Source organism: Mesoplodon mirus, assembly GCF_964341445.2.
Source record: "Mesoplodon mirus genome assembly, chromosome: 5".
In the NCBI taxonomy this organism is placed as follows: Eukaryota; Metazoa; Chordata; class Mammalia; order Artiodactyla; family Ziphiidae; genus Mesoplodon; species Mesoplodon mirus.
Genome location: NC_138980.1, coordinates 51,375,736 through 51,401,219, shown reverse-complemented (window position 1 = coordinate 51,401,219; position 25,484 = coordinate 51,375,736). Strand labels below are relative to the sequence as shown.

At 48.9% G+C, this 25,484-nt stretch overlaps 1 protein-coding gene across 1 annotated transcript in view; it reads left to right on the top strand.

Annotated features, from left to right (window-relative positions):
• LARP1 (La ribonucleoprotein 1, translational regulator) overlaps positions 1-25,484 on the top strand; it is a 53,632-nt gene that overhangs the window by 7,498 nt on the left and 20,650 nt on the right. Inside the window, exons 2-3 of the mRNA XM_082621155.1 lie at positions 24,944-25,005; positions 25,272-25,337. Of these exons, the coding sequence (XP_082477281.1) occupies positions 24,944-25,005; positions 25,272-25,337 (128 nt within the window). The remainder of the gene's footprint in view (positions 1-24,943; positions 25,006-25,271; positions 25,338-25,484) is intronic.

Sequence of the window (25,484 nt, the reverse complement as noted above, 5' to 3'; positions counted from 1 at the left end):
GAATCAGAGGGACAGTCTTGATGCAGCACTTTTCCTTTGACTGTGCCTTTGGACTGGCAAAGCTGGTGTGGAAGGTGAGGTATGTGGGCTTTTATGATGAATTTTGTAAAGCCGGCCACATAAATCTGACATACAGTGAGGGGCTTTACCACCTCAATTTGAGGTATTATTGGTAAACCCAGATGGCCCATCGGAGGCCTGTGTACAGGGTACTTTGTAATAACCCTCCAAGCTTGTTGTGGTAACCACCTTCCTGTCTGAACATACATTCCAGCAACTCCAGGTAGCCTTTTCTCTTCCTTCCTTTAAAATGAAGTTCTAAGCTTTTCAGAGGAACTGAATTCAGTCCCACAGTTGCCAGGAGCCATCTGGATGCGTGGTCCACCTGAGCTCTGGTTTTTGCTCTCCCTTCCACATACCCTAGCTTATTGAAGCTCCTGATAACCCCACTATAAGTAATAGTGATATTGCAATTATCCTGTGTAACCTGCTCAGCAGGTGCTCTTTTTATCCCCACTTCACAGATGAGGAAAGTGAGATTCAGGAAAGATTAGTAAGCAGCTCTGTCCTTCTAAATGCTCAGACTAAAAACCTTGGGGTCATTCTTGGCACCTCTATTTCTCTGTCACCTTACATCTAATTTACAAGTACATCCTTTTGGCTCCAAAAAACTGTGACCAAAGCTAAATGCTTTCTTTTTACCACCTCCTTGGCTGCCAGCCTAATCCACATACCATTACTGCTCAGCTAGAAGGTTGCAGGAACCTCTGAACTGGTCTCCTGTCACTCCTGATTAAAGTCCTCTCATGGCTTCTATAGCAGAGTAAAATTCAGAGTCCTTAGAGTTTCTTCTTGATCTGGCTCCTCAGACATCCCCTTGCCGTGACCCTTAGCTCGTGACTTCATCTTTTACCACTTTCCCCTTCCAACAACATTGGTCCTTGCTTTTCCTGGAGCATGTTGTGCACCCTCCTGCTTCAGGGCTTTTGTTCTGCGATGCTCTTCCCCCAGATAGCCACATGGGCCACACCCTCACTTTCTTCAGGTTCCTTTTCCATTCATTGAGATGGAGAGGCCTTCCCAGACCACCCTGTCTTAAGTAGCAAGCCTGCACCCCATACTGTCTATCCCCATCCCTTTACCCTGCTTCATTTTTCTTCTTAGCTTTTATCACCATTGGATGAGGGTCTTTGGTGTTTGACCACTGCTTTATCCCCAGCACCTAAGCATGCCTGACACATAGTAGGCAGCTCAGTGAACATTTAATGAATGAATGAATGAATCTCGTACTTTTAACAGCATCATTCACATTTTGAGTCTGGCATAGAGGAATACCACAGTGAATAATAAAAATCTGTGTTGACAAAGAACACACACACTCACAATCCATAATGGAAAGTGCTGTGTAAGAAAGCTGTGGGATTCTTTGAGAGTGCAGCAGGGAGCACCCAGTTCAGTCTAGGTCAGAGAAGTCCTTCTGGAGGAAGCAGTGGCTAACCTGAAATGGGAAGGACAGGTATAGGACTCATCTGAGAAGAGGCCTGGAAAGAGAGCTGTCTTGGTTGAGGAAAGGCCATGAGGTTCAGAGAACTGAGTAACTCCCTGTGGCTGTAGTATAAATTCTCATTTTAACTGGAAGGCAGTAGGGAGCTTTTGAAGATTTTAAGTGAGGGAGTGGCATGGTCAGATTTTTGCTTTTGAAAGATTGCTTTTGCCACGTGGCAGAACCTCTTAGGTTAAGAATAGATGATTTGGGGTTTCCTGTCTGATCCTTTGGAGCAAGGTTCCTGGATTACAAAGGGAGCAGACTTCCGAGTCTTTCCTGAAGTGTATGTCTAGGACAGTTATCAGCTGTCATCCTTAAGGGGTAGGGAGCAGCTCCAGTGTATGGGATTTCTCTGACCTTTCAGAAGGCCAGATTATCTGGGATGCGTTTCAGTTCCTGGGAGAATCACAATTGCTGATGGACTGGCTAGTCTGAGTCCATGCTTAAGCCAAGAGCCCCCGCCTGCTTGCGCTGCTGCAGCCGTTTCGGTGGAAAGAGGAGGCGGCCCTGGTAGGGGGACAGGCTTCCATACGGGAATCCCCACCTCCACCAGGGAAAGCACCCATGTGGTGGGACTTCTAGGTCCACATCTAGGCTGCCTGCCACCAGCCTCTCTGCAGCTCGGCTCTGTGGGCTGTTCCAGAGATAGCTACCTGCACAAGGTTTCCTGCCCATCAGAGCTACCTCCCTTCAGCTGAATTCAGCCATTTTTACACCTGTGCTAACAGTGGGTTTGCATTTGCATAGATGGGCTGCTGTAGTGAGTTCCTGAGAATAGTGGGCGTTAGAGAGCCGGGCTTATCCTGACCAATGCCCATCTATCAACTCTGTTCCCATTGCTGTGCCCTCAGGGGCTTGGATTTCCTTTCTCTCCTTTCAGAAGAGAAGGAGTATTTAGAGCTGAAAGGGACCCAAGAGGTCATTGAATCTAAACCATTGATTTACAGGTTAGGTACTTCAGGCCCAGAAAGGAAATAGAGTTGCTCAAGATCCCAATTAGTTCAAAGCAAGGCTGAGACTTGAACCCATGTCTCTTGGGTCTACTCTGATTTTGTTTTCACTCCTCTGGAGGAAGAAATAGCATTGTGTGGTAGAATGTCGACTTTGGAGTTAGTCATGCAGTTTGAGTTACTTAGCCCAGCCACTAACCAAGTGAGTGCCCTTGGAAAGGTTGGTAACTTCCGGGCTTCAGTAAAATGGAGTTACCCACATCGTAGGATCACTGTGAATGTGAGCTGGGGGAAGGCGGGTGCTCAGCCAGAGCCTGGCAGATAATAAGTGATAATCGTAAGAGTGTTGGTCCTTCTTTTGAGGTCTTGAATTTGACCCAGGTCTTCAATTTGCTAATAGAACTCAAGTGCTAAAGCCAGGCTTCCTGTGTCTTCCTGGGTCCTCTCTGCCCCTTATCCCTGCTGTCTGGTCCTGAGCATACACAGGAAAGCCGCCCATGTCACTTAGAGCCAGTTCTTCCCACCCTGCCCTAGGCTGTTACACAACTCCATAGTGAAGGGGAATTTAAGGAATCACTGGGGCTATAATCCTGCATGAGAAGCCCATACTGTGGCACTTGGGAGTGCCCTAGTGGTAGAATGTCTGTGAGAGACCAGCTCAGGTGCTTTTTAAAAATTTTTTATGTATTTATTTTTGTCTGCGTTGGGTCTTCTTTGCTGCGTGCGGGCTTTTCTAGTTGTGGTGAGCGGGGGCTACTCTTGGTTACGGTGCGCAGGCTTCTCATTGCGGTGGCTTCTCTTGTTATGGAGCACAGGCTCTAGGTGTGCGGACTTCAGTAGTTGTGGCTCGCGAGCTCAGTAGTTGTGGCTCGTGGGCTCTAGAGTGCAGACTCAGTAGTTGTGCACAGGCTTAGTTGCTCCACAGCATGTGAGATCTTTCCAGACCAGGGCTTGAACCCGTGTCGCCTGCATTGGCAGGCGGATTCCTAACCACTGCGCCACCAGGGAGCCCCTCAGGTGCTTTGAAGTGAAACCTTCCTGCTCCATGTTTGGTATCTTTCTGCAGGTTTGGGTTTGCTTGGGGGAGTGGAGGTCTGCGCTTTTCCTGTTCTTCGTATATTTTTACAGTGATACAAGAAAGAGAGGCCAATTATCTGGATGGAATAGCCTAGTTTAGGTTTTGTCCAAAGTGGAGCCGAGTGTAGGGGTGGAGTTTGGACATGGTTGGGTGTGGGAGGCTGGATGCTGCTTCTAGGGAGTATGGGAGGGAGACAGGAAATCAGGAACACACAAGAGGTGGCTGCTCACTGGGACGCATGCACCTTACTGTGAAGAGGGAGGGGATGGTTGAAGAAACTAGGATTATTTTTCCCAGAGAATCAAAGCTTGGGGTGGGTGGAAATGCCGGTTGTTCTGAACTACAGCATTTGAACAGATCTGCTTCAAGTGGCCCTACAGGTAAAGCTCTGATGTCAGGTGGGAGGTGGAGGGTCAGTAGGTTTTGGCTCTGGTCAAGTAGTAACTTTCAGTAGTGCCGCCGACAGATTCAGCTGCCACAGAGGTACTGGGTTCCTTGACATGGTGATAGTATTTAAAGAGTTTGGATGGCAGTTTCCTGTAGGGCTCTGCAGCTGTAAATTTGCAAAGTACTTTCCTAGATTTGTTCATTCCAAAATTTTTGAGTACTTGTTACGTATCGGGCTCCAGAATTCAGGGGTAAATAAGACACAAAAGCCATGATGGGGCTTTTGTCCTGAAAGGTAGAAGTTACAAATGGGTATCCATTCCTTTTACTTCCTCAATTCCAGTTCAGCCTGCTGACAGCGTTTGATTACCCTTCATTTAAAAACAGTTGAGGGCTTCCCTGGTGGCACAGTGGTTGAGAGTCCGCCTGCTGATGCAGGGAACACGGGTTCGTGCCCTGGTCCGGGAAGATCCCATGTGCCGCGGAGCGGCTGGGCCCGTGAGCCATGGCCGCTGAGCCTGTGCGTCCGGAGCCTGTGCTCCGCAACGGGAGAGGCCACAACAGTGAGAGGCCTGCGTACCACTAAAAAATAAAAACAGTTGAAAGTAATCATCTGTGTTTTAAAATCAAGAAAATGTGTCTGGAAACCTGGAGATTTGCAGCTCCTCTTTTAAAAGCCAGACTCTGAATATACCAAATAAAATAATGAATTGTACACTTTAAATGGGTCAGTAGCATGGTATGTGAATAATATCAGTAAAGCTGTTATGAAAAAAAATGAGAAGACCTGGCCACACTGAGCCTCTGTTCCTTTATGACTACTATCCAATGTCAGGGTCTAGCTCCCTTTAGACGAGGATGCCTGCATCGGGCCTATGGGCTCAGTCTTTGTGTATTTTATCATACAAAGGAGAGAGGACATCAGTCTGTCCAGCCCACAAGCTGAGAGCATCCTTATTCGAGAAGAATTTGAGAGGAAAGGGTGGGGAAGACTTTAAGGCCAAGGGCAGGAATTGCATGCAGTCCCTGGAGGGGTCTCCGTACCCACCTCTCTGAGGTAGAGCGGGTGTGATGGGGAGACAGGACACCACTGGGCATTGTGGCCTGAGGCCCCAGAGCAGCAGTAGAAAACTGTCTGAATGCTAAGGCGTGAGCTTGCAGTTATGTTAGGCCCCAGTGAGACTTCACTCCCCTCCCTGCATCTGTGAAATGGGTGTAACATCCTTGATAGCAATCTCTAAGGCCCTTTCTAGCTCAAACACCCTTCGGGTATGACAGCAGCTAAGGCAGATGTTACTGTGTTTCGGGTGGAAAGGGGAAAGAAGCTGGCTAGAGGCTTTGTGCATCATGATCCTGTTCTTTGGGCAATGGAACTAAGGCTCATTGGAACACTGAATTCTCTCTGGGGCAGCAGACACTGGAAAGAGGCTTCTCCACGGGTGTGAGCCCTAGGACAGAGAACTCTGGGCAGGAGAATTTGGGACCAGCCTTCTAGTCCCAGATGTTTGGCTCAGTTGCTAAGACACCTTGGGTGACTGACTGAACCTCTTTGGACTTTTTTCTCTTTTCTGTAAATGAAAGTGGTGGAGCCAGAAGACCTTTCAAGGTCCTTTCTCACTGGGATTAAGTTCTTTGTATCAAATCAGAGGTCAAGACTAGTTTGAGAAAGATTTTATCTAATGGGGATTGCTTTTCCCCACCTGATTGGGCCAGCTTTAGAGTGTCATCCCCAAGAGGTTGGCCAAGGCTGTGGGATTCTTCTACCTAGGCATGGGGTATTCTGCCCTAGGCTTCTGGGAAGTTCTGGGCCGAGGTGAGCTGCCCCAGAAGGTTGTTGAGTGCCCCCAGCACTGTGCAAAAAGTGGTGGCTCATTCCTGGCAGGAATGTTGTTGAGGAGGTTCTGTACCTGGTTAGTTTGGGCAGTTGCTGAGAACCCCCTTCTGGCCCTGAGATTTAGAACCTAGGACTGGTGGAGGCCAGGGTCAAAGTATCAACTAGTTCAGTGAGAGGGGAAGCCAGCCCATCTTGAGAGATTGTCTTTTTTTTTTTTTTGCGGTACGCAGGCCTCTCACTGTTGTGGCCTCTCCCGTTGCGGAGCACAGGCTCCGGACACGCAGGCCCAGCGGCCATGGCTCATGGGCCCAGCCACTCCGCGGCATGTGGGATCCTCCCGGACCGGGGCACGAACCCGCGTCCCCTGCATCAGCAGGCAGACTCCCAACCACTGCGCCACCAGGGAAGCCCTCCGGCGTTGTTTTTTGTGGGGTTTTTTTGTCTTTTTTGTCAATGGTAGTTCACCAGTTAGTTGTGATTTTGGTGTTTGCTAAGACTGAAGATTAACTAGCCTGTCACAGATCTTTATTTCTTTGTTGGTTGTTGGGCTGCACCCTGCAGGCCTTCAAGGCCTCTGTTGCCCAGCTTCAAGACTGAAGAAAGATCCTGGAGTCAACAACAGAGTCATCAGTGGTTTAATGGATGGGGAGCTTACATGTCTGAAGCAAGGTCCTGGAGCGGTACCCCACCATGTATGGTGGATGCGGGGCAGGACACATGGCCATCTTCACTGGGGGGTTGTGGGGCGGGGAAAGGGAGGCTACTAGTTATATCAAAAACAGCCCTTTTATTCACAGGATTTGGACAGGGCTCAGCCAGGTGATTCTTCTTTTCTTTGTGGTAGTGATAGAGGTGGCAGGCAGGTCCTGGTCTACATACAGGGCCCACCACAGCTTCACTCACATGTTTGGAACCTTGACAGGGATGGCTGGGTTCAGCTAGAATTGGAGTGCCTTCACGTACCCTCTCCAGCATGGTGATTTCAGAGTAGTAGGACTTACTACATAGTGGCTTGGGGCTCCCGGAGAGCTGTTCCAAGAGACAGGAAGTAGGTGTGGTCAGTATTCTAAGGTCCTGGGCCTGAGCACTGGCACAGTATCACTTTTGGCATGTTATGTTGGTAGAGGTCACAGACCCTGCTGAGAATGAAGGGGAGGGGACATGGGCCCTGCTTTTCAATGGGAGGAGTGTCGGTTTGCCACCATCTCTAGTACTCCTTGGCACTTTCTGATAGTGGTGAGTGCTGTGAAAGAAACACACGAATAGAGAAGTGTTGGGGGTTGTGTGGGTGAGGGTAGCTTCAATCAGGGTGTCAGGGAATACCTCTAAGGGTGAGCCAAGATGGGGTTGATAAGGAGCCTGCTGTAGGCACTCTAGCCTGGAGGAACAGCAGGTACTAGGTGGTGATGAATTCAGAGTTCTCCAAGCAACTGACACGAGAGGCTTTTGGAGGCCAGCTTAGGGAGTTTGGCTGCTGTTCTGAAAGCAGGGAAGGAGGTGACATGATCCGGCTTCTGCTTTAGGGTTTGTCCATTCTGTGGAGAGTGGACTGGGGTCGGGATGGGAAGAGGCCCGGTTAGTTGCAGGGAGGCCCCTCGGAGACTTCGGCAGGCATCCAGGAAAGAGATGGAAAGGAACAGACGATGGCATAGTGACTTGGGCCATCCAACTAACTTAGTGCCCTGTCCTGTCCCCCCTCATCCAGACTAGGCCACTTAAAGAGGACGTTTCCTGATTGCTATTTCTTACTTCCTCCTCTCTTCACGTGCTGTCCAGAAGTCAGATCAGTTGTATTATGTCCATTAATCAGAAGGTTGGCCTGAGGCAGGCAGGTATATTCCCCCTGGATCTGGGTCTCTTAGCCCCACAGCCAGGAGGAGTATGAGTGTTTTCTCTGCTTCCCCTGGCCTCTCCCAGGTTCCACGCTCAGGGGTGGAGGTGGAGGGAGCGTGTGGGTGAACAGCACGGCGTCAGGCACAGGGAGGCCTGGAGATAGGGAATGAGCCCGACATGGGCTCTCTTGGTCACAGTTTTCCATTCCTGACTTCTTATTGGAAAGTTTCAGGTAAGAACTTCAGGGTGGGGTCAGAGCAAGCTGCCAGAGCTGGAAGTCTGGAGATCCATGTTCTGATTTCAGCCCTGCTCTCACATTTCTCCTGGCTGGACATTCATTTCTCACGACTTGTATGAAGGGATTGGATCCCATGCTCATGAGTGCATTGCTCATCCATTGCTGATGTGCTTTTATCTTGCCCCTGGGCTTAGCCAGGTGTTCCAGAACCTGCCTCATGGGTAGCTTGCCTTGTTGAAGACAGATGCCCCAGGGATCCATGCCAGACTGCCTGAGAGCTTCCACGTCTCCCGTGATTAACAAACTTCTGAGCCATCACACACATCTTGTTCATGATCTTGGTTCATTTTCACATCCCTGTGGGATCCAGCTGCTACAGCCATGATCCTCATTTTACAGACCAGGAAACAGGAGTTCAGAGAGGTTCAGTAATTTGCTCAAGGCTGCATAGTAGTTTGTTAGCAGCTGGGATTCCAGCTCACAGCAGACTGACTAACCATCTGGCTTTGCATTCTCCCAGACCACAGAAGTATACGTATCTCACCTGAAAAACTTTCTGGGGGAGAGAGGACCCACACAAATCTTCAGACAGCAGGAATCTGTGTGGGCCCCGGTGGCCCAGCCTGGAGGTCCCAGCTCTGCCTGCCCTGGCCACCCTCAGTGAGTGTGAGACAGGCCCTGGAACTTCTGATCCTGCTGGGGAGCCCTGGCCCCTCTTCCCTCAGAGATGTTCCTCTTCAGCTCTGTCAGGCCATGTGCAGCCTGCTGGAAAGAGCCCTGCTGACCTTGTGGTTTCTCGGGCATGGCCTCTAGGCTAGTGGGAGGAGTGGGGGCTGCTCTCTACTGGCATTGGGAGGCCCTCAGGCTCTGGGTTGTCAAAGTGGATGGAAAATACTATTATGTGCTGGGTCTTATTTATTTATTTATTTATTTATTTACTTACTTACTTATTTATTGGCTGTGTTGGGTCTTAGTTGCAGCACTAGGGCTCTTCATTGCAGCGCGCGGGCTCAGTAGTTGTAGCGCACGGGCTTAGTTGCCCTGCAGCATGTGGGATCTTAGTTCCCTGACCAGGGATCAAACCTGCGTCCCTTGCATTGGAAGGCGGATTCTTAACCACTGGACCCACCAGGGAAGTCCTTGTGTTCCGTCTTTTAACTTCTTTCGAAGGGGAAATCTTTTCAGCTTATTCACACAGCACCAGTTCATTGTAGAAAAAACGTCCAAATGTGTTTTAGTGAAGAGAAAACAAATTCCTTCATAATCTGTTCCACCAGCCACCAGAAATACTACTAAGCAACCATATCCTTTTATATCACTGCTGCCTAATAGAAGTACAATGCAAGCCATGTATACAATTAAAAATTTTCTAGTAACCATATTTTTAAAAAGTAAAGACAGGTGAAATCAACTTAAATAATATAACCCAGGATAATCACAATATTATAATTTCAGCATATAGTCAGTATAAAAAATTATTGTTTCTACTAAGTCTTTGAAATCTGGTATGTCTTCTGCACTTAAAGTACTTCTCAATTCAGACTAGCCACGTTACATGTGTTCAGTATCCACATGTGGCTAGTGACTACTGTATTGGACAGCACATTTCTAGATTTTTCTTTGTGAGTCACACACACACACACACATATGTATATTTTGTATATATACACACACCTTTTAAAAAAATGGGATCATGATATTTTGTGAGCCAAATTTTTTCCCCCACTTAAAAACATAGGCTTTCAAAGTCGCTTATAACCCTCAAAGCAGCCTTGGTAAGGAAGGTTACATTTTCCTGGTGAGAAAGGTTAAGGAGCTGGCCAGTACTACGTTGCTGCCTGGCAGACGCGCACACCCGCTCTCTACCCAAGGCCCCTGCTCCTCCATTGTACCCTGAAGGCACCTGGAGTTGATCTGAGACCACTGAGCCCGGCCAGAATTCACACGTACCCTGTGCACATGCACACGCATACCACCCTTTTGCTGAGGGAAACAGGCCCACGCAGGGGAAGCTACTGACCGAGGCTGTTGTACAGGGGTGCGTTGTTTAAAATACAGGCACTCCGACGCCCAGTCCAGTGCTCTTTCCATCACTCTCGGCTGGTTTCCAAGAGCTTGCTGCTTGGGTTTGCGACTAGCCAAAGTACAAAGGGGAAACCCGGGAGCGGTGGGCAGAGCCCTCCACTTGGGTTTGCCCTGGGGTACTTCCAAAGGCCACAGCACATCCCTCGTGGAAGCTGGCCAGCAATGGGAAAAAGACCAACAGGGCCAGAGTGAGTGCAGAAAGGAACATGGGTTGGACTGGGTGAGGTCAGGACTTAGAAATCTCTAAATAATTGATGAGTTTGTCAAACAGTGCTGTCCCCATAGTGCAGGGACACACGCTTCACACCAGGCGGCTTTTGTGGCAAAAACCTCATTTCTTAGCAGGTCTGAGGTTTGTAGGAGCCTGGTGTCATTTTTTTCCTTCTTCCCCCACACCCAAATCTTTGCCTCAGTTTTTCAGCCTATAGAATGGGGCTGCGTTCTAGGCAAATCACTAGCCTGCTGCTGGCCACCCCCTGCCCCTTCATAGGAGGGCTGGGTTGACCAGCAGACCTTGGATCGGGCCTCAGGTAAGGTGATCAGATTCCTGATGACTGAGGTTTTGAAGACTGGGTGGATCCAGGGAATCCAGCCTTTCTCCCCCATCACTGTAGCATCCAGCAGCCCTGAGCCAAGTCTCCACAGGCTGGGAGGGGCCTGTTTCAGGTACTAAGGAGGCAGCTGGTTTGTACTCCTGGGAGCTCTATTGCCCTAAGGCGGGACACCGCCCAAGGTTGCTTACCAGAGCTGAGGATGCTAAGCCGCCATCCTTTGATTACCCCTGGGGTCTAGTCTTACTCATCAAGTCCTTAGATTGGAAGGGTTGGTACTGCCTTTGGGATAGCCCTTAAGACTTTACAGAACACTTCTTTATTCTTATCTCACAGTACCCTTGAGGGGGGTGGTAATTGGCCCCCTTTGATGGAGAAATTCCTTCTCCATAGGCTCATGGAGATTAAGGGAGGACTGCCCAGGGTCAGAGTTAAAAACTGGCAGAGCCAGTCCCCCTCCCCAACCCCCACCCCTTTAAAGCACAAGAAATTAAGGAGAGTAAAAAGAAGATAAGCGTCAGTCTTCCTTTCTTACTTTTTTTTTTTGATGTGGACCTTTTTTAAAATTTATTTTATTTATTTATTTTTGGCTGTGTTGGGTCTTCGTTGCTGTGCGTGGGCTTTCTCTGGTTGCAGTGAGCGGGGGCTACTCTTCGTTGAGGTGTGTAGGTGGTGGCTTCTCTTGTTGTGGAGCGTGGGTTCAGTAGTTGTGGCTCGCGGGCTCTAGAGTGCAGGCTCAGTAGTTGTGGCGCACAGGCTTAGTTGCTCCACAGCCTGTGGGATTTTTTAAAGTCTTTATTGAATTTATTACAATATTGCTTCTGTGTTATGTTTTGGTTTTTTATCCCCGAGGCCTGTGGGATCTTAGTTCCCTGACCACGGCTCGAACCTGCACCCCCTTCATTGGAAGGCAAAGTCTTGACTACCAGGGAAATCCCAAGCATCAGTCTTTCTATTAAGATATTGCAAGGGAGACACTTAGCACAGTGACAGATCATACTGAAGGGCTCAATAGTAGCTGCATAATCATTTGTTTAGAAAGATACTTGACTTGATCAAGGAGCTGTGGGGATAGCAGTTTGTCTACTGAGTGGGAGGTTCTCTTGGGGAAAGGAGTGTGAGGGCAGTGGCAGCCTGGGGATGCCAGACTCCTGGCTGGGAATGGAGAGGCTGGCTGCTAAAGTTCTCCATTGGCTGCAGCTGGGCTTGCAGTTGCTCTGGGATGGTCTCTGCCATTCCAGGTCTTGCCTGTCCCAGCCCCTGGCTTGCATCATCACAGCCATTGCCCCTCTGAGGTGGCAGCTTTTTGCAGATCCTAGAGTTGAGGAAGGCCAGAGTCCAAAGGGACTTTTGGAAGCCATCTGGTCACTTCTCATTTTGCAGAAAGCTGATGTCATCTGTTAGCCAACATCTCCCGGGTGGCACCAAAGGAGTCAGGATGCCCATGCTGGTTCTCTCTTCCTTCTGCCTTGTTTCTTCAAGGATAGAGAAATGGGAGGCCCTTCGAATGGTTGGTGCTGTAGGAGTGAAGATTAGGAGGGGACTAGGTCTGGCAGCACGTGCCCCAAGGTGACCCGGTGCAGATGCTGTGACTCCTGTTCCTCCAGACACAAGCTTTCAGCTTTCTTCCCTCCCCTACACTGGGCTAGCAGTTGACACACCCTGAGCAGGCCAGGGAAGGCCTGCCCAAATGGAGGAGGTATTGCTCAGAAATGTTCTCAGTTTCCCAGTAACAGCAGCACCTGCCCCTTTCCACTCTACCTTACTGATGAGCTCTTCAAGATAGAACATAAAGAGTGTAAAGCATGGTTCTAGGAGGGGTAAGGAACACTCAAACAGCCAGGACCAAGTAACTAATAGGCTCACCAATGAGTGAGATGGGGTGGAAAAATTTGTCAATGGCCTTAATCAGAGATATGTATAAACTTCCAAATAATAGCTAACAAGGAATGAGTACTTCCTGTGTGCTTCCCCAAGTGCTTTACAAATATCAACTCATTTAATCTGCAGAATCGCAGTAGGTTAGAAACTCTCTTCCCATTTACAGAAATCCAGAGTCGCTGAGGTAGGATTGGCAGAACCGGGACTCTGGAGCCCAGGCTCTTTCTTAACCATTGCACTGCCTTCCCTGCTGCTGGTAGTGAAGTGGGGTGATCCGGGCTGACCTTGGGGAAGTAGCAGCCAGGTGAGCTTTCCACAGAGGCACCCATTCCATAATTCTCACTTGTGTTTCTGCAGTTTGTTCTTCCTGAGCCTTACCTTAATCTCTCCGGGAGAGGCCAGGCCTAAGGGTTGCAGGTCTTACCTGGGGGTGAGGACAGAGTGGTCCCTGGAGGGAAAGTACATTGAATCCACCAGCACCCATGTCAGCTCTCAGGTCAGTCATTAGTTTCATGGGCTGGACCCTTGGCAATCGTACCCATTTTTGTATCCACAATACATAGTATGGGCTAAATGGTTGTTGCGATGAAGAGCATTTTTCAGTTGTTACCAAACTGGAGTTATAAACACGTTTGTGACTGCTGTCCCTTCTCATGCCCACAAAAGACATTGCTGATTGATCACAGGCTTTTCCTGAGCCTGTTTACTGAGGATCCTCAGTACAGCATCCCAGGCAGTTGAGATCAACCAATTTCCAGGTGGAGTTAAGATTAAGACTTTATACAAACTGAGCCCTCAGAGGATAGGGACTGTCTTGTTTACCATTACTTCCCCAGTGCCTGGCACACAAAATCCCTCATGTCAGTGGTGACGTTTCATGATAAGAGTGGCAGGAGCCTAGGGCTGGCATCTTCAAAAACAAGTTGATATTCTTGGGACAAGCCAGGAAGCTCACTGTGTCTCAGTTCTGTCTTATTGTGTAATATGGGGAGAACCATTTCCACCCTTCCTACCTCAAACTGAAATTGTGAGATTTAGATGCAGTGATGGTTGAGGTAGACCTTATGAGCTGATTAGCCCTGGTCACCAACGATGAGGAGGGGTAATTTATCTGAATGGCTGGTTTATGCTCTCTTCAGCTCTTCCCTGTGCCCTGGTGCAGAGCCTACATAAAATCTCTGCTTTTCTACCCACCTTTCTCCCTCCTGTCTGTCCTTTGTCCTATGGGGGCTCTGCAGTTTCTTCCATCCTCTCCTTTCTGATCTGCTGGAGGGGGCAAAATTCTCCCGGGCTTGGTGCAGCCAGAGCCCAGGCCTTTGGGTTGCAGACCACCCTAGAGCGTTGCCTTCGCAATAAATAGTGCTTTGATTCCTGGCTGTGCTTTGCTCCTGTCCCCTATGCTGAGTGGCATTATCCTTGCCTGGCAGGTGAGCTAATAGGCTCAGAGAAGTGGATTCTGGTGCTGATGGCCTCAGTCCATTGTACAGTCAGCTTGAGCTGGAGCCCTTTGGGACCTCAAGAACCTTGTGTAGTCTCCTGCAGTGCTGAGAGGCCTAGGGTAGCCTGAACTTTCAGGTCCTTGGGGGTCAGCTACCTTCTCACTGTGTGACCTTTGGCCAGCCACCTAGCCTCTGGGTCTCCTCTAAAACTGGGATGGCTCTGCCCTTGCGAGGATTAGAAAATGCACAAAAGGCCTGCAGCAGGAGGCCTGAGGTAAATGCTTTGTAAGTGGTAGCCATTATTATTTAACAGATCCAGACCTCAGGGCCTTGGGTGCGCAAACAGCGATGTGTAGGGGAAGAGTGGAAGCTGTTTGGTTGTAAGGAAGAGGCAGACAGGTCCCTTCAGAGCCTTCATTCTTCTGGCACAGCCATAGTCGGGAGCTCACTGTAAAACTCAACCTCAAGCTCAGCCCAGACTGATTTCTTTGTGAGCTCACGTCCGTCAAGACACTCTGCTTGTGGCTTCTTGGCCTGACCAATCTTTGTTCTTGATGCTGGAGATTGGATGGTGGTGAGTTCCTCATACGTCCCTCCTCAGGCTGCTGTCTGTGTGTGTAGTTAAAACACGCTCCCTTCCTGCTCTTGTGAGCCGGTTAATTCCTGTCTGCACTTCCTGTCCATAAATATGAGACCCTGGACTGGGGCTTGGAGACCAGGGGGTCCCTTACCGCCAGTCTCACTCATTGGCAGCTCAGTTCTCAAACATTAATTGGCGCCAGCATTGCACAGGAGACTTGTTTAGAAATGCAGATGCACATGCTCTGCCCCTCTTGGCAGACTGCTTTCTGGAGCTTGGGAGAAGGCAGGGATCTGCATTTAACCAAGGTCTCCCACCCCCACCTCCTCTGGTGTTTTTAGATTGTGGAAGTGGTGTTGCCAGTCTGCTAGCTTACTGGTCCCAGTTTCCACAGGCATGAGGTGAGGGGTTTTCATACAGCCTTCTGCTCAGGGACTCCAGCTGAGTGGGAGGTATGGTGGGAAGGGGGCTTGGGTTCCATTTCCACCAGAATAGGTCTGCAATTTATTTTTCTTTTCAAGAAAGTATTATTTAATACAAAAATGTAAAATAAAAAGGGAAACATTGAAACAAGGACCCATGTACCCACTACCAGTTCTTAAGAAGCACAGCCCTGATTTTAAAATACTAATTGGGTAGATCAGTTTACCAAGGCAAAAGAAATAAAGCAAAAATAAACAAATGGGACCTAATCAAACTTAAAAGCTTTTTGCACAGCAGAAGAAATCATAAAATGAAAAGACGACCTATGGAATGGGAGAAAATATTTGCAAACAATGCAACTGACACGGAGTTAATTTCTAAAATATACAAACAGCTCATACAGCTCAATATCAAAAAAGAAACAACCCAATCAAAAAAATGGGCACAAGACCTAAATAGGCATTTCTCCAAAGAAGACATACAGATGGCCAATAAGCACATGAAAAGATGCTCAACGTCACTTATTATTAGAGAAATGCAAATCATAACCACAGTGGGGTATCACCTCACACGGGTTAGAATGACCGTCATCAGAAAGTCTACAAATAAATGCTAGAGAGGGTATGGAGAAAAAGGAGCCCTCCTACACTGTTGGTGGGAATGTAAACTGGTGTAGTAGCCACTATAGGAAAACAGTATGGAGGTTCCTTAAAAAACTAAAAACAGAGCTACCATATGATCCAGCAATCCCACTCCTGGGTCTATACACAAAACCATAATTCGAAAAGATACATGCACCCCAATGTTCATAGCAGCACCATTTACAACAGCCAAGACATGGAAACAGCCTAAGTGTCCATCCACAGATGAATGGATAAAGAAGATGGGGGATATATATACAATGGAATATTACTCAGCCATTAAAAAGAAATACTGCATTTTGCAGCAACATGGATGGACCTAGAGATTATCATAATAAAGTGGCGTAAGTCAGACAGAGAAAGACAAATATTACATGATACCACTTATATGTGGAATCTAAAAAATAATACAAATGAAGTTATTTACAAAAGAGAAACAGACTCAGATATAGAAAACAAGCTTAGGGGGAAGGGGAGGGATGAAGAAGGAGTATAAAATCAACGGATGCACAATACTATACATAAAACAGATAAGCAACAAGGATTTCCTGTATAGTATAGCACAGGGCACTATATTCAATTTCTTGTAATAACCTATAATGAAAAATAATCTGAAATAAATATATATATATATATATATAACTGAATCAATCACTTTGCTATAACCTAAAACTAACCCAATATTGTAAATCAACTATGCTTCCATAAAAAATTTAAAAAATACTAAATGCGGTGTTGTGGTTCTGAGTAACCCCTATCAAAATTAGCAGGTGAAACTCATTTGGTCTATCAAGATAACTGCAAGTGTGTCCAGAGAAAACCTCCCTTAGAATTACTAAGCAGATTCCTGGCTCCACCATTCCTGAGCAAGAATCTCTGGAGGGCGGGACCCAGGAATCTGCATTTTGACAAGCTTCTCAGAAGATAGATAATTTTTTTGCATCCTGAAATCTTAGGGCCCAAGTCCTTTGTAGCAGTAGTTTCAGAGCTAGCTTGTACCCCTGGAAAGCTGGTTTCATCTAAGGTTGTGGTTAGGGTGATCAGTGAGTGTGAGGGTAGAATTAAAGGGCGTTAGGACTGAAGATGACAAGATCCCCACACCCCAAGAAGAGACCTCTGAATAGAGAAACTGAAGGCGCCCAGAGGGGGATTCTTCCAAGCTCCAATAGCAAGGGCTGTAGTGCCGGCACCAGGACTGGCGTCAGTCTCCTGGCTACTAGCTCCGTGCTCTGGACACTGACTCACTGTCATGGAACATGGGGCAATGGTCCTTCCTTTGTACTGTGGCCAGATTGAGCAATTAAAAATACACCGTGCCCAGTTATATTTGATTTTCAGATAAGCAGCAAATAATTTTTTTAGTATAAGGTGTCCCAAGTATTACGTGGGACATAATCTAAAAAATTAGTCTTATCTGAAATTGGCTAAATCTGGCAACTGTAATCCTTCTTAAAAATTTTTTTAAAGCACCAGACAGATTCAAGAATTGATTCAAAGAGATTTTAAAAAACAACTGTAATGCATTTATGGTAGTTTTCTGTTTAACTGTGCCCGTATTTAAGCTGTTAAACAATCCTGTTAGCTAGCAGCCACCCTGAACCCCTATCATAGTTTCAAAAAATGAGAGGTTAAGTCTTACTCTAGGATCTTCCATGCAGGGTTCCTTTCTGCCTCCTGATGAACCTGCTTGCTTGGCTTTCATTCCTCTGTGGCCCTGTTAATGCCTATCGAGTTACAAGCTGCATGAGGAGTTGGTCAGATAAGACCATCTCCCCTGGCCTTATGAGTTACTTATTTGATGGCAGCTGGTTGTTAGAGCATTCTCATGTGGACTCCAGAGTCTGTGCTGTTAACAGCTGCTCTGTCCTGCCTCTTAGCCCAACAGCCTAATTGGGGTGGGGTGGGGCGGGGGTGGTGGTGGTAGTGTAGGGGTCACATCCCCTCTACATTTGCTGAAGGGGGGGTGGGAGTGAAATAGGGCACCAGTGAGCAAGGGCAGGGAGTCTGCTGGTGGGGCAGCTTGTCTCCTTATCCATGGCGTCCCAGGGCTCTTCTCTTACCCAGTTGGAGTATAATAAGTAGCACTGAAGGGGCCTCCAAGGCTTGCCCAAACTCAGCAGCAGGGACAAATCAGTGGCTTTGGGGGAGCAAGGCCAATCTGGCTGAACTGGATTGGGGGAACTAGTCTTTACCCAAGAACTCCAATTCCCCATGTGCTTCTGGGACACTTGGCAAGTCTCTCCCATTTCTGCTGGAGTTTTCCCTGTTACCGAGTGTCCCCAGCCTGCAGGGCTGGAGCTGTTAGGACCCGGTCATTTGAGAGAACAGGAAACTGAGGGTTAGTGAGGGTACCCAACCTGTCACACTGGATAGATGGCTGGTTAGAACCTCTAGAGCCTGCCTGCCCCACGTCTTCCAGATGGGGCCAGGAGCCTTCCCTGGAGAAGGGCAAAGAAGTTAAGTCGCTGGTGGAAGTGGGGCCCCGCTTGCAGATCCACTTCAACCAGAGCACCCCTCCTTTTCTGTTACGTATCCCAGCTCCATGTGAGAAGCCGTTCTTAAAAACCGGGACTTTCTGGGACTCTATTATAGGCACCATCAGTGGTTGTGGGGAGTGGTACCTGGAATGCTTGGGTCCCTGAGGCCCTGCCCTCCAGCCTGCGAGTGCGTGTAGTTGTGCACAGGGCATATTTTGTTGAGTGAGAAAATTGGCTTCCTGGCCTGTGGGAAAAGCTCTGGATCACTAGGCAGAAACTCGATGTTCAGTGTCAGCTCCACAACAATTCACTGGTCACTTTGGGCACAGCCTGGTCCCTCCTGGGCCTCAGTTTTCCTATCTGTACAATGGCCTGAGTTCTCAGGTCCCTTCCAGCCTCTTCACTCCAATAACAGGGATAATCCAAAGTAATTTCTTGGAGATTCGGAAGCCTCATACAGCAGAGAATGCCTTAGACTTAGGACAGTAAAAATGAGTTTGCGTTAACCTAAGGTGTGATGGGTGACCACAGGGACAAGAGAAAACCAGCTTTGATGTCAGCAGCCTCCCACAGAAGGACAGTGGAGTCAGTGGGGCAGCAGAGCATTGCAGCCTGCCTGAGGATTGGCTCTGAAATCCAGGGCCCAGCTGCTGAGTGATTAGCCTGCTCCTCAGGCAGGGCTTAGGAGAGCATGCAGGAGCCCACAAGCTGGATACGGCTTGAAGAAGGGTTTTGGTCTTTTTGGGGTTTTTTGCCGTACGCGAGCCTCTCACTGTTGTGGCCTCTCCCGTTGCGGAGCCCAGGCTCCGGACGCGCAGGCTCAGCGGCCATGGCTCACGGGCCCAGCCGCTCCGCGGCATGTGGGAGCCTCCCGGACCAGGGCACGAACCCTCGTCCCCTGCATCGTCAGGCGGACTCTCAACCACTGCACCACTAGGGAAGCCCGGGTTTTGTTTTTTAATGTGAATTCATTAACAATATTTAGAAAGCAGAAAATTTCCCTTCCATATCAAATTTATTTTTCTACCTTTCTTGAAAACTCGGAAGCTCTGGCAACATAAGCTTGTGTTCATGGGTGGCGTTGCGACTGCTCTTGAGTGGGTGCTGCCCTCTTAGCTGGTGTCTGTGCTTCCCAGCTTGCCGTGCCAGCCAGCCAGCCAGCCAGCCAGCCTGCCTTGTGATTTATGGTGTAGCCCGGGGCCTGGCGGCTTAAGTCTGGGACCTCTGGGGCGTTCCTGTGCTGTTTTGTTTGCTGCACACTCTCTCTGTTCTGTTTTCCACAGCTGACGTCTGGTGTTTGGGTTGAAGCACACTGATTCCAACTTGAAGGAGAACAGGGCATCATAGGTCTAGACACCAAAGGGGTTGCAGTTGCCAGGCTGCAGAGCTGTGCTGTTCAGACATAATGCAAAGGGGTAATTAACCTCTTTTCCCAGAAAAGTACGCTTTGGAAAGTCCTTCAAGAAGCACCCATCCCGATGTAAATTTCTTAATTCAGCAAATATTTACTGTGGGCCAGCCATGTACAGGCTGCAGTCCTGAGTTCCAGCGGCCAATGAGAAACGCAGAAAAGATCCCTACCCTTGTGGAACTCCCAGTCATTGTCCACACATCCAGCACGTTGCTGGCTGGTGAAGCCCAAGTTGGAGTCAGGCTGTACCTGGGTTTCAATCCATCTCTACTACCTACTAGGCAGGTGGGCTCTCTGAGCCTCAATTTCCTCATCTGTAAACTGGGAGTCTTCATCATCTTACCTGCCTCCTAGCTCCTAGCGTGGTTGTGAAAAATAAATGAGCTACTGCATGTGAAGTACTTTGGCATTTTGCATGGATAACTGATTAGTCTAGTGGGGTTGAGATGCACAAAAATGCAACCATTTCAGGGGCTAATGAGTACTCTGAAGATCCCACATGATAGACTGAATTAGAACTTGATCCAGAGTTGCTAGTTGGGCAATTAGGGAAGGCCTTGAGAAGAATTTATGCTGAGATCTGTGTGTCACACAGAATACATACTGTGTGACCCTGGGCAAGTCTCTTCCGTCAATTTCATTTTCCGAACAACTGGAATGTCTTTCTGAAACAATTATGTGAAATTACACATAACAAGTTAAACCAGTTTTTGGCGCCTAGTCACTACCCAGTAAAAGGTGGTTATTACGATTACCATTCTAACTAGAATCAAATGTGCTCTTCGGAAAGGCTGGGTTAGGGAGCTGGTGCTCGGAGGCCAGAGGCTTCACTGCCTGCTGATATACTTCAGCTGTGATGATGATTAGTTAATTCGCTTTGGGGTAGGACTTCAGGGACTGGTACCAGTAGTGGGAGTGACCACAGCCACCCCAGGACAGCAGAGTCCGTGTCTGGGCAGGGAGAGTCACTGCAGGCTATAGATAGTTGACTGGGGCCCGAGCCTGAGCTGGGCCGGGCCAGGTGGTATCATGTGACCAGAGCCCGCCGCCCCTGCCCCTCCTCCCAGGCCGAGGGACGCAGACTCTTCAGAAGCTTCCTTTGAGCGGAGGGAGCCTCAAGATGATCGGACCTTCTGCAGGTTTCTTCTCTCCGTCCACTCCTTTCTGTAAGGGCACCCTTCAGCCCCGTCCCGTGTTTCACCTGCAGGTCTGAGGGAACTTGGGGCGGGAAGGCTGGATAGAGAGAGGCTTCTGAGAGGTGGTGGCAGCGGGAGGAATCAGTGAAGAAGGTGAGGATGGTTAACACAGCATTTTTTTTTTTAAATTCTGTAGAAGAGTGTTCCTGCCAGGGCTGGGGGTGGCGTTGGGATCAGTGAGGATGGGCTGAAAAGACCGGGGTCCCCAAGCTCCTCCTCTGTGACTCCACCACACCCCCAGGCTGGATGACAGCTGAAAATACATCAGGCTTTTCTGACTCTGTCCCCAGGCTGGCCTGGGAGGGACGGGCACAGGTGGGTGATGTAATCTAGACTCCTACTGGCCTCACTCCCTGCCCTTAAATGGTGTCTCTGCCTTCCACAGTGAGGGTCCTGGGCTGTAGCTCAGGCAGTGGTGGGGGCAGAATCCATGTCAGCTGGATGCTTAGCCCCTCCCCCGACCCCCATCCTCAGTGGGGCAGATGCTGAAGTGGAGGGACTGGGAAGCGGGCCTGGAAGCAATGCCTCTTTCCTCACGGGACTGGGGGGTGCCACATGTAGGGCTTCCTCCGGGCCTGCTTGGTGGCAATTTCCCTTGCCTCTCTCTGGGTGCAGGAGAGGGAATTGTCAGGTTGCCAGTGTCCAATCCTAGGAGTGTCGCTTGTCTTGCTCTGTGACCTTAGGTTTCCCTGCAGTGGGCCTTGGTTTTCTCCAATGTGTAGAATGATACCTGCAGCCCAGCCATTGAGGGCCTGCCCTACTGGCCACGATGAGGAGGTAATTTGGACCGCCTCCAAGGGGCTGAGAGCACAGGATTTAGAGTCCGATTGCTTAGCTTCAAATCCTGTTCTGTTGCTTGCTAACTGTGATCTTGGTAAATAACCTTTCCACCATGTACCTTGGTTTTCTCATTTGTAAAATGAGACCAGCTGGAGAAACTAACTCAGCATTAGAACAGGGCGTGGCATCTAGTAAGTGCTTACTCCGTTAATATTATGACCACGGCTTGTTGCTAGCATCTCTTCTGCTTTCATGAGAAGTCTCATTGGTTGAGATCTTACCTTTTCTTCCCTCTACCTCTAGATGTGAATTCCCTTTGTTCAGTTGAGGAAGGTGAGGGAGGCCCCAGGAAGAAGGGGGTGGTAGGTAGTGTCTCCAAAGTTATACAACTGGTGAGTATTGGAGTCTGGACTAGGACCCGAGACTGATCAGGTGATCAGTTGTCTCTGGAGTAAAAGCAGGGCTGGGGCGTGGGTTCCCCTGGGATCCAGCAGTGCCTAGGATACTTGTTTCTCTGCCGGGGGGAAGGCTCCGGCTGAGGGTTAAGGCCATAGACTCAGGGACTAGCACTTGGAAAGCAAAGCTTCTTTTCTTCTCTAGTGTGAAATCCTAGAGGAGATGGGTGTGTGAACTCTCCGTTCATTAAACAAACGTCAGCCGTGTTGCCAGTCCCTGAGCTAGACTCTGGGATCACTGCTATGAAAGCACCCTGGTACCTGCTCTTAAGGGGTGGGGTGGGCTGAAGGGTAGATAAGTAACCAGGCACCTAACACAACGCAGTGAGAGCGCAGAGCCAGGGCACTTTGCCTGGGATCTGGTTGGACTCCTCCGAGGGGGTCGACCTAATGGCCAGGTACATGGCAGCAGGTGGGTATGAACTCCAGTAATGCAGCCCCTAAGCCCCTACAAATTACCTTGTTCCCCAAGGTAGAAGTTCTTTGCAATCAGGGTAAAATCAGTCTTTTTAGATACTTTACTCATCTCTAGGAGATGATGCCAGCCCCACAATAAATATTTGGCCTTCGCCTATTCTCCTGGCACTAAGGCCTGAAATCTAGTAGTTCCCTCCGGCCAGCCCCATCCTGCAGGCCTTCTCCCATCTTACCTGGCCCCATCTCACTTCACTTACACTCCTCCCTGTTTCATTTCCAGCTTTTCCTTTCCTCTTACCAGTTCTTTTTACCACAACCCGATGAGTTTGACTCACCCACGTGCCTTCTCCCCCTAAACCTCCCCTAGTTTCCCACTCCTTAGACCTCCTAGAACTGGCCCTTCTAGGTAGCTTTTTTCCCAAAAGATCAGCAGCTTTAGGATCTTTCTGGAACAAGCAGTATAGAAAATATAGTTGACGTTTGAACAACACAGGTTTGCACTGTGTGGGTCCACTTATATGTGTTTTTTTCAGTAGTAAAAGCAGCACCACATGATGTGCGATTGGATTTTTCGACTGTGTTGTCACGTTCCCCTGGTCAGCTTGGGATCGTGGGGGAGTAGGGAATCAGTGGGCTCTTGCAGGGGCAGTAGGGCGCTCCCATTAATTGGAGACTGAACTTCTAGTACTCTACCACGTCCCTTTGTGATCTTGGTGAACAGAAGGTCAGGCAGGGTGACTACAGGATCGGATTCCTCCCAAGTTTGAAAGAGTTTTTATTAGAGGACATAGACAGTGACCTGAAACACTTTGCCTTACACCTTTTCCAGTAGTTTTCAGGAACGCCTGGCCCTCTGACCGATCCCCCGTCCAGCTGTGTCTTGCTGACGTGGACGTTGAGGCCTTCTGACGTGCTCTCGTCCTGGTGGCATGCAGGCGGTGCTGTTGGAGTGTGGAGGCTGGGTCCCTGCAGCAGTGACTGCTGTCACAGCTCGTGTGCAGCTGAAGGACGTGATCTTCTCATGGCTGCCCCTGCTGGTCCTAGTCAGGGAACTAGGTGGCATTAGTCTTCTCTGGGCCAAACCAGAATTAGCAAGAAAATCAGTGTGGAGTAAGTAGTTCTCTGGGCCTAAGGGCTTCATCCTCTTGGGACTGAGAGGGGTTTTCTGGTGCTCCACTGCCCAGCCCTGGGAACGGGGGATGCTGTGGGTTGGGTTACAGAGCCCCAGCTCTCCTGTGGCATGTGGGGTGTCTTGAGGGGGCAGTGGCTCCGGTATGGGGTAGAAGCCAAGAATGCAGTGGCCTTACAGGAGTCAGGCAAGGACTCTCTCTACTCATTAAGGGAGCACGCGTCTGACCAAGGCATAGAACATTCCTTTTGAGGCCAGCTGGACAAATTTCTCCGCTCAGGGACTGGGGGCAGCTCCTGACCCCTGGCATGGCTGACCAACAATGGAGGCAAAGTGACGGGCGAGCAGTGGGTGAGCAGAGCCCCAGGATATGTATCTTTTCCCGTGGATCTCCGGGAGAGGAAGGGTTCAGAAACTCTTGGTCTTCAGAACCAAGCTGGAAAAATAAGTGTAGATGTAGGAAAGATCAGACCTTTTAGAGCCACTGCCTTAAAATTTTTTTTTTCTTTTTAAAAAGCCCCTGGACTTCTCTGGCAGTCCAGTGGTTAAGACTCCGCACTTCCACTGTAGGCGGCGTGGGTTTGATCCCTGGCTGGGGAACTAAGATCCTGCATGCTATGCAGTGCAGCCAAAAAAATAAAAAATAAAAAGCCCCGTCTGCCCTTGTTGAAACTACTGGAGAACCCCAAACAAAATTAAATCACTGTAAACATACTACTTAACTCCTGGTAATACTTGGTTATATCTCCTTCTAGAGTTTCTACTGTGTGTATGTGTACGTATACGTTTTTTATTTACTTTACAAAAATAGGGTTATAACTTTTCTCATTTATTGTGTTTATCTTTTCATATCAGTAGAGATCATTATCTTTTTATGACCATTCTAAAAGTTGTTGAACTTTTATTTAGCCAGTTCCCTGCTATTGGACATGTATTGTTTTCAGTTTTTTTAAAATGATGAATAGCCCTTTCAACATCTTTGCACATAACCCTAAACACTTGTCTAATTTGTATCATTAGGATAAATCCCTAGAGGTGGAACCATTGAGTCAAATGGGGGTCTCACTTTTTCTTCAGAAACTTGGAAGGCAGGCACATCTTCTCTGAATGGCTCACTCTTCTGTTGACCACAGGTCACTGAGGACAGGGCTGGCCCTGACATGTGGGGCTTAGAAGAGGTCCTTGGATTGCCCACTTAGGGTTTGTATCTTGCCTTCCTGAGTCTGCTCACACACAGACTTCTAGAATGTTAGAGCCAGAGAGGGTCTTTCAGATCCCTTTATGGAATCTGGGTCAATTCGGGAGCCCTGAACTACAGAGCAAACCCTGGCATGGACTCAGTTCCCTTTTTCACAAGAGGGTATAGAGCTGTGAGGGTCCTCCGAGTTGAGTTCTTGGGGTTTAGGCTGCTTGCTGCTTCCATGATCGCACTTGCCATGATTTCTTCAGAAAGAGGTGTTTGAGCATGTGTCCTTCCCGTCCTCACCACGTCTTCCTCCTTTGGGAGCCTGCAGGTTGTTTGGTGGAGTGGGGTAGCGATGAGGCTGAGGAGGTGGTTGTGGGCCCCTCCCATGGGCTCTGCGTAACTCTCCCTCCCTTCTTGTTCCCACAGAACATGCTGCTCCGGCCAGGGTGGTGAGGGCAGCAGTTCCTAAACAGCGCAAAGGTAGCAAGGTAAGAAATAGGAGTTGGCAACCCAAGCAGGGACTTCCTGGAGGTGGTAGCCTCTTTTCTGTTGTAGTGAGTGCTTCTGGACTGCAAGGTACTTCTGGGTTCTCTCTGAATAGCAGGGGCACTTTTTCTGGGTCTCTACATTGTGGATGGTCCTCGTGGACGGACTGATTTTGGCCTCTGATCTCTCGGTGGAGCTGTATTTTGGATGAGGGCCTGAATGGTGGAGGCAGGGTTACCCTGGAGCCCTCATAGAATGTGCCTTGCAGGTTGGTGACTTTGGAGATGCAATCAACTGGCCAACACCTGGAGAGATAGCCCACAAGAGTGTGCAGGTGAGTCTGTGGGGAGGGATGGGCAGGTTTGAATTCTGTCTACATGTTCACATTTGGCCTCAAGCTTTCAGAGCCTCAGGTGTTACCTTTCTGTTTTTTTAAGAGGAGTGGTTGGTACAATATGGGCAACATTGAAGTAGCTAAGAA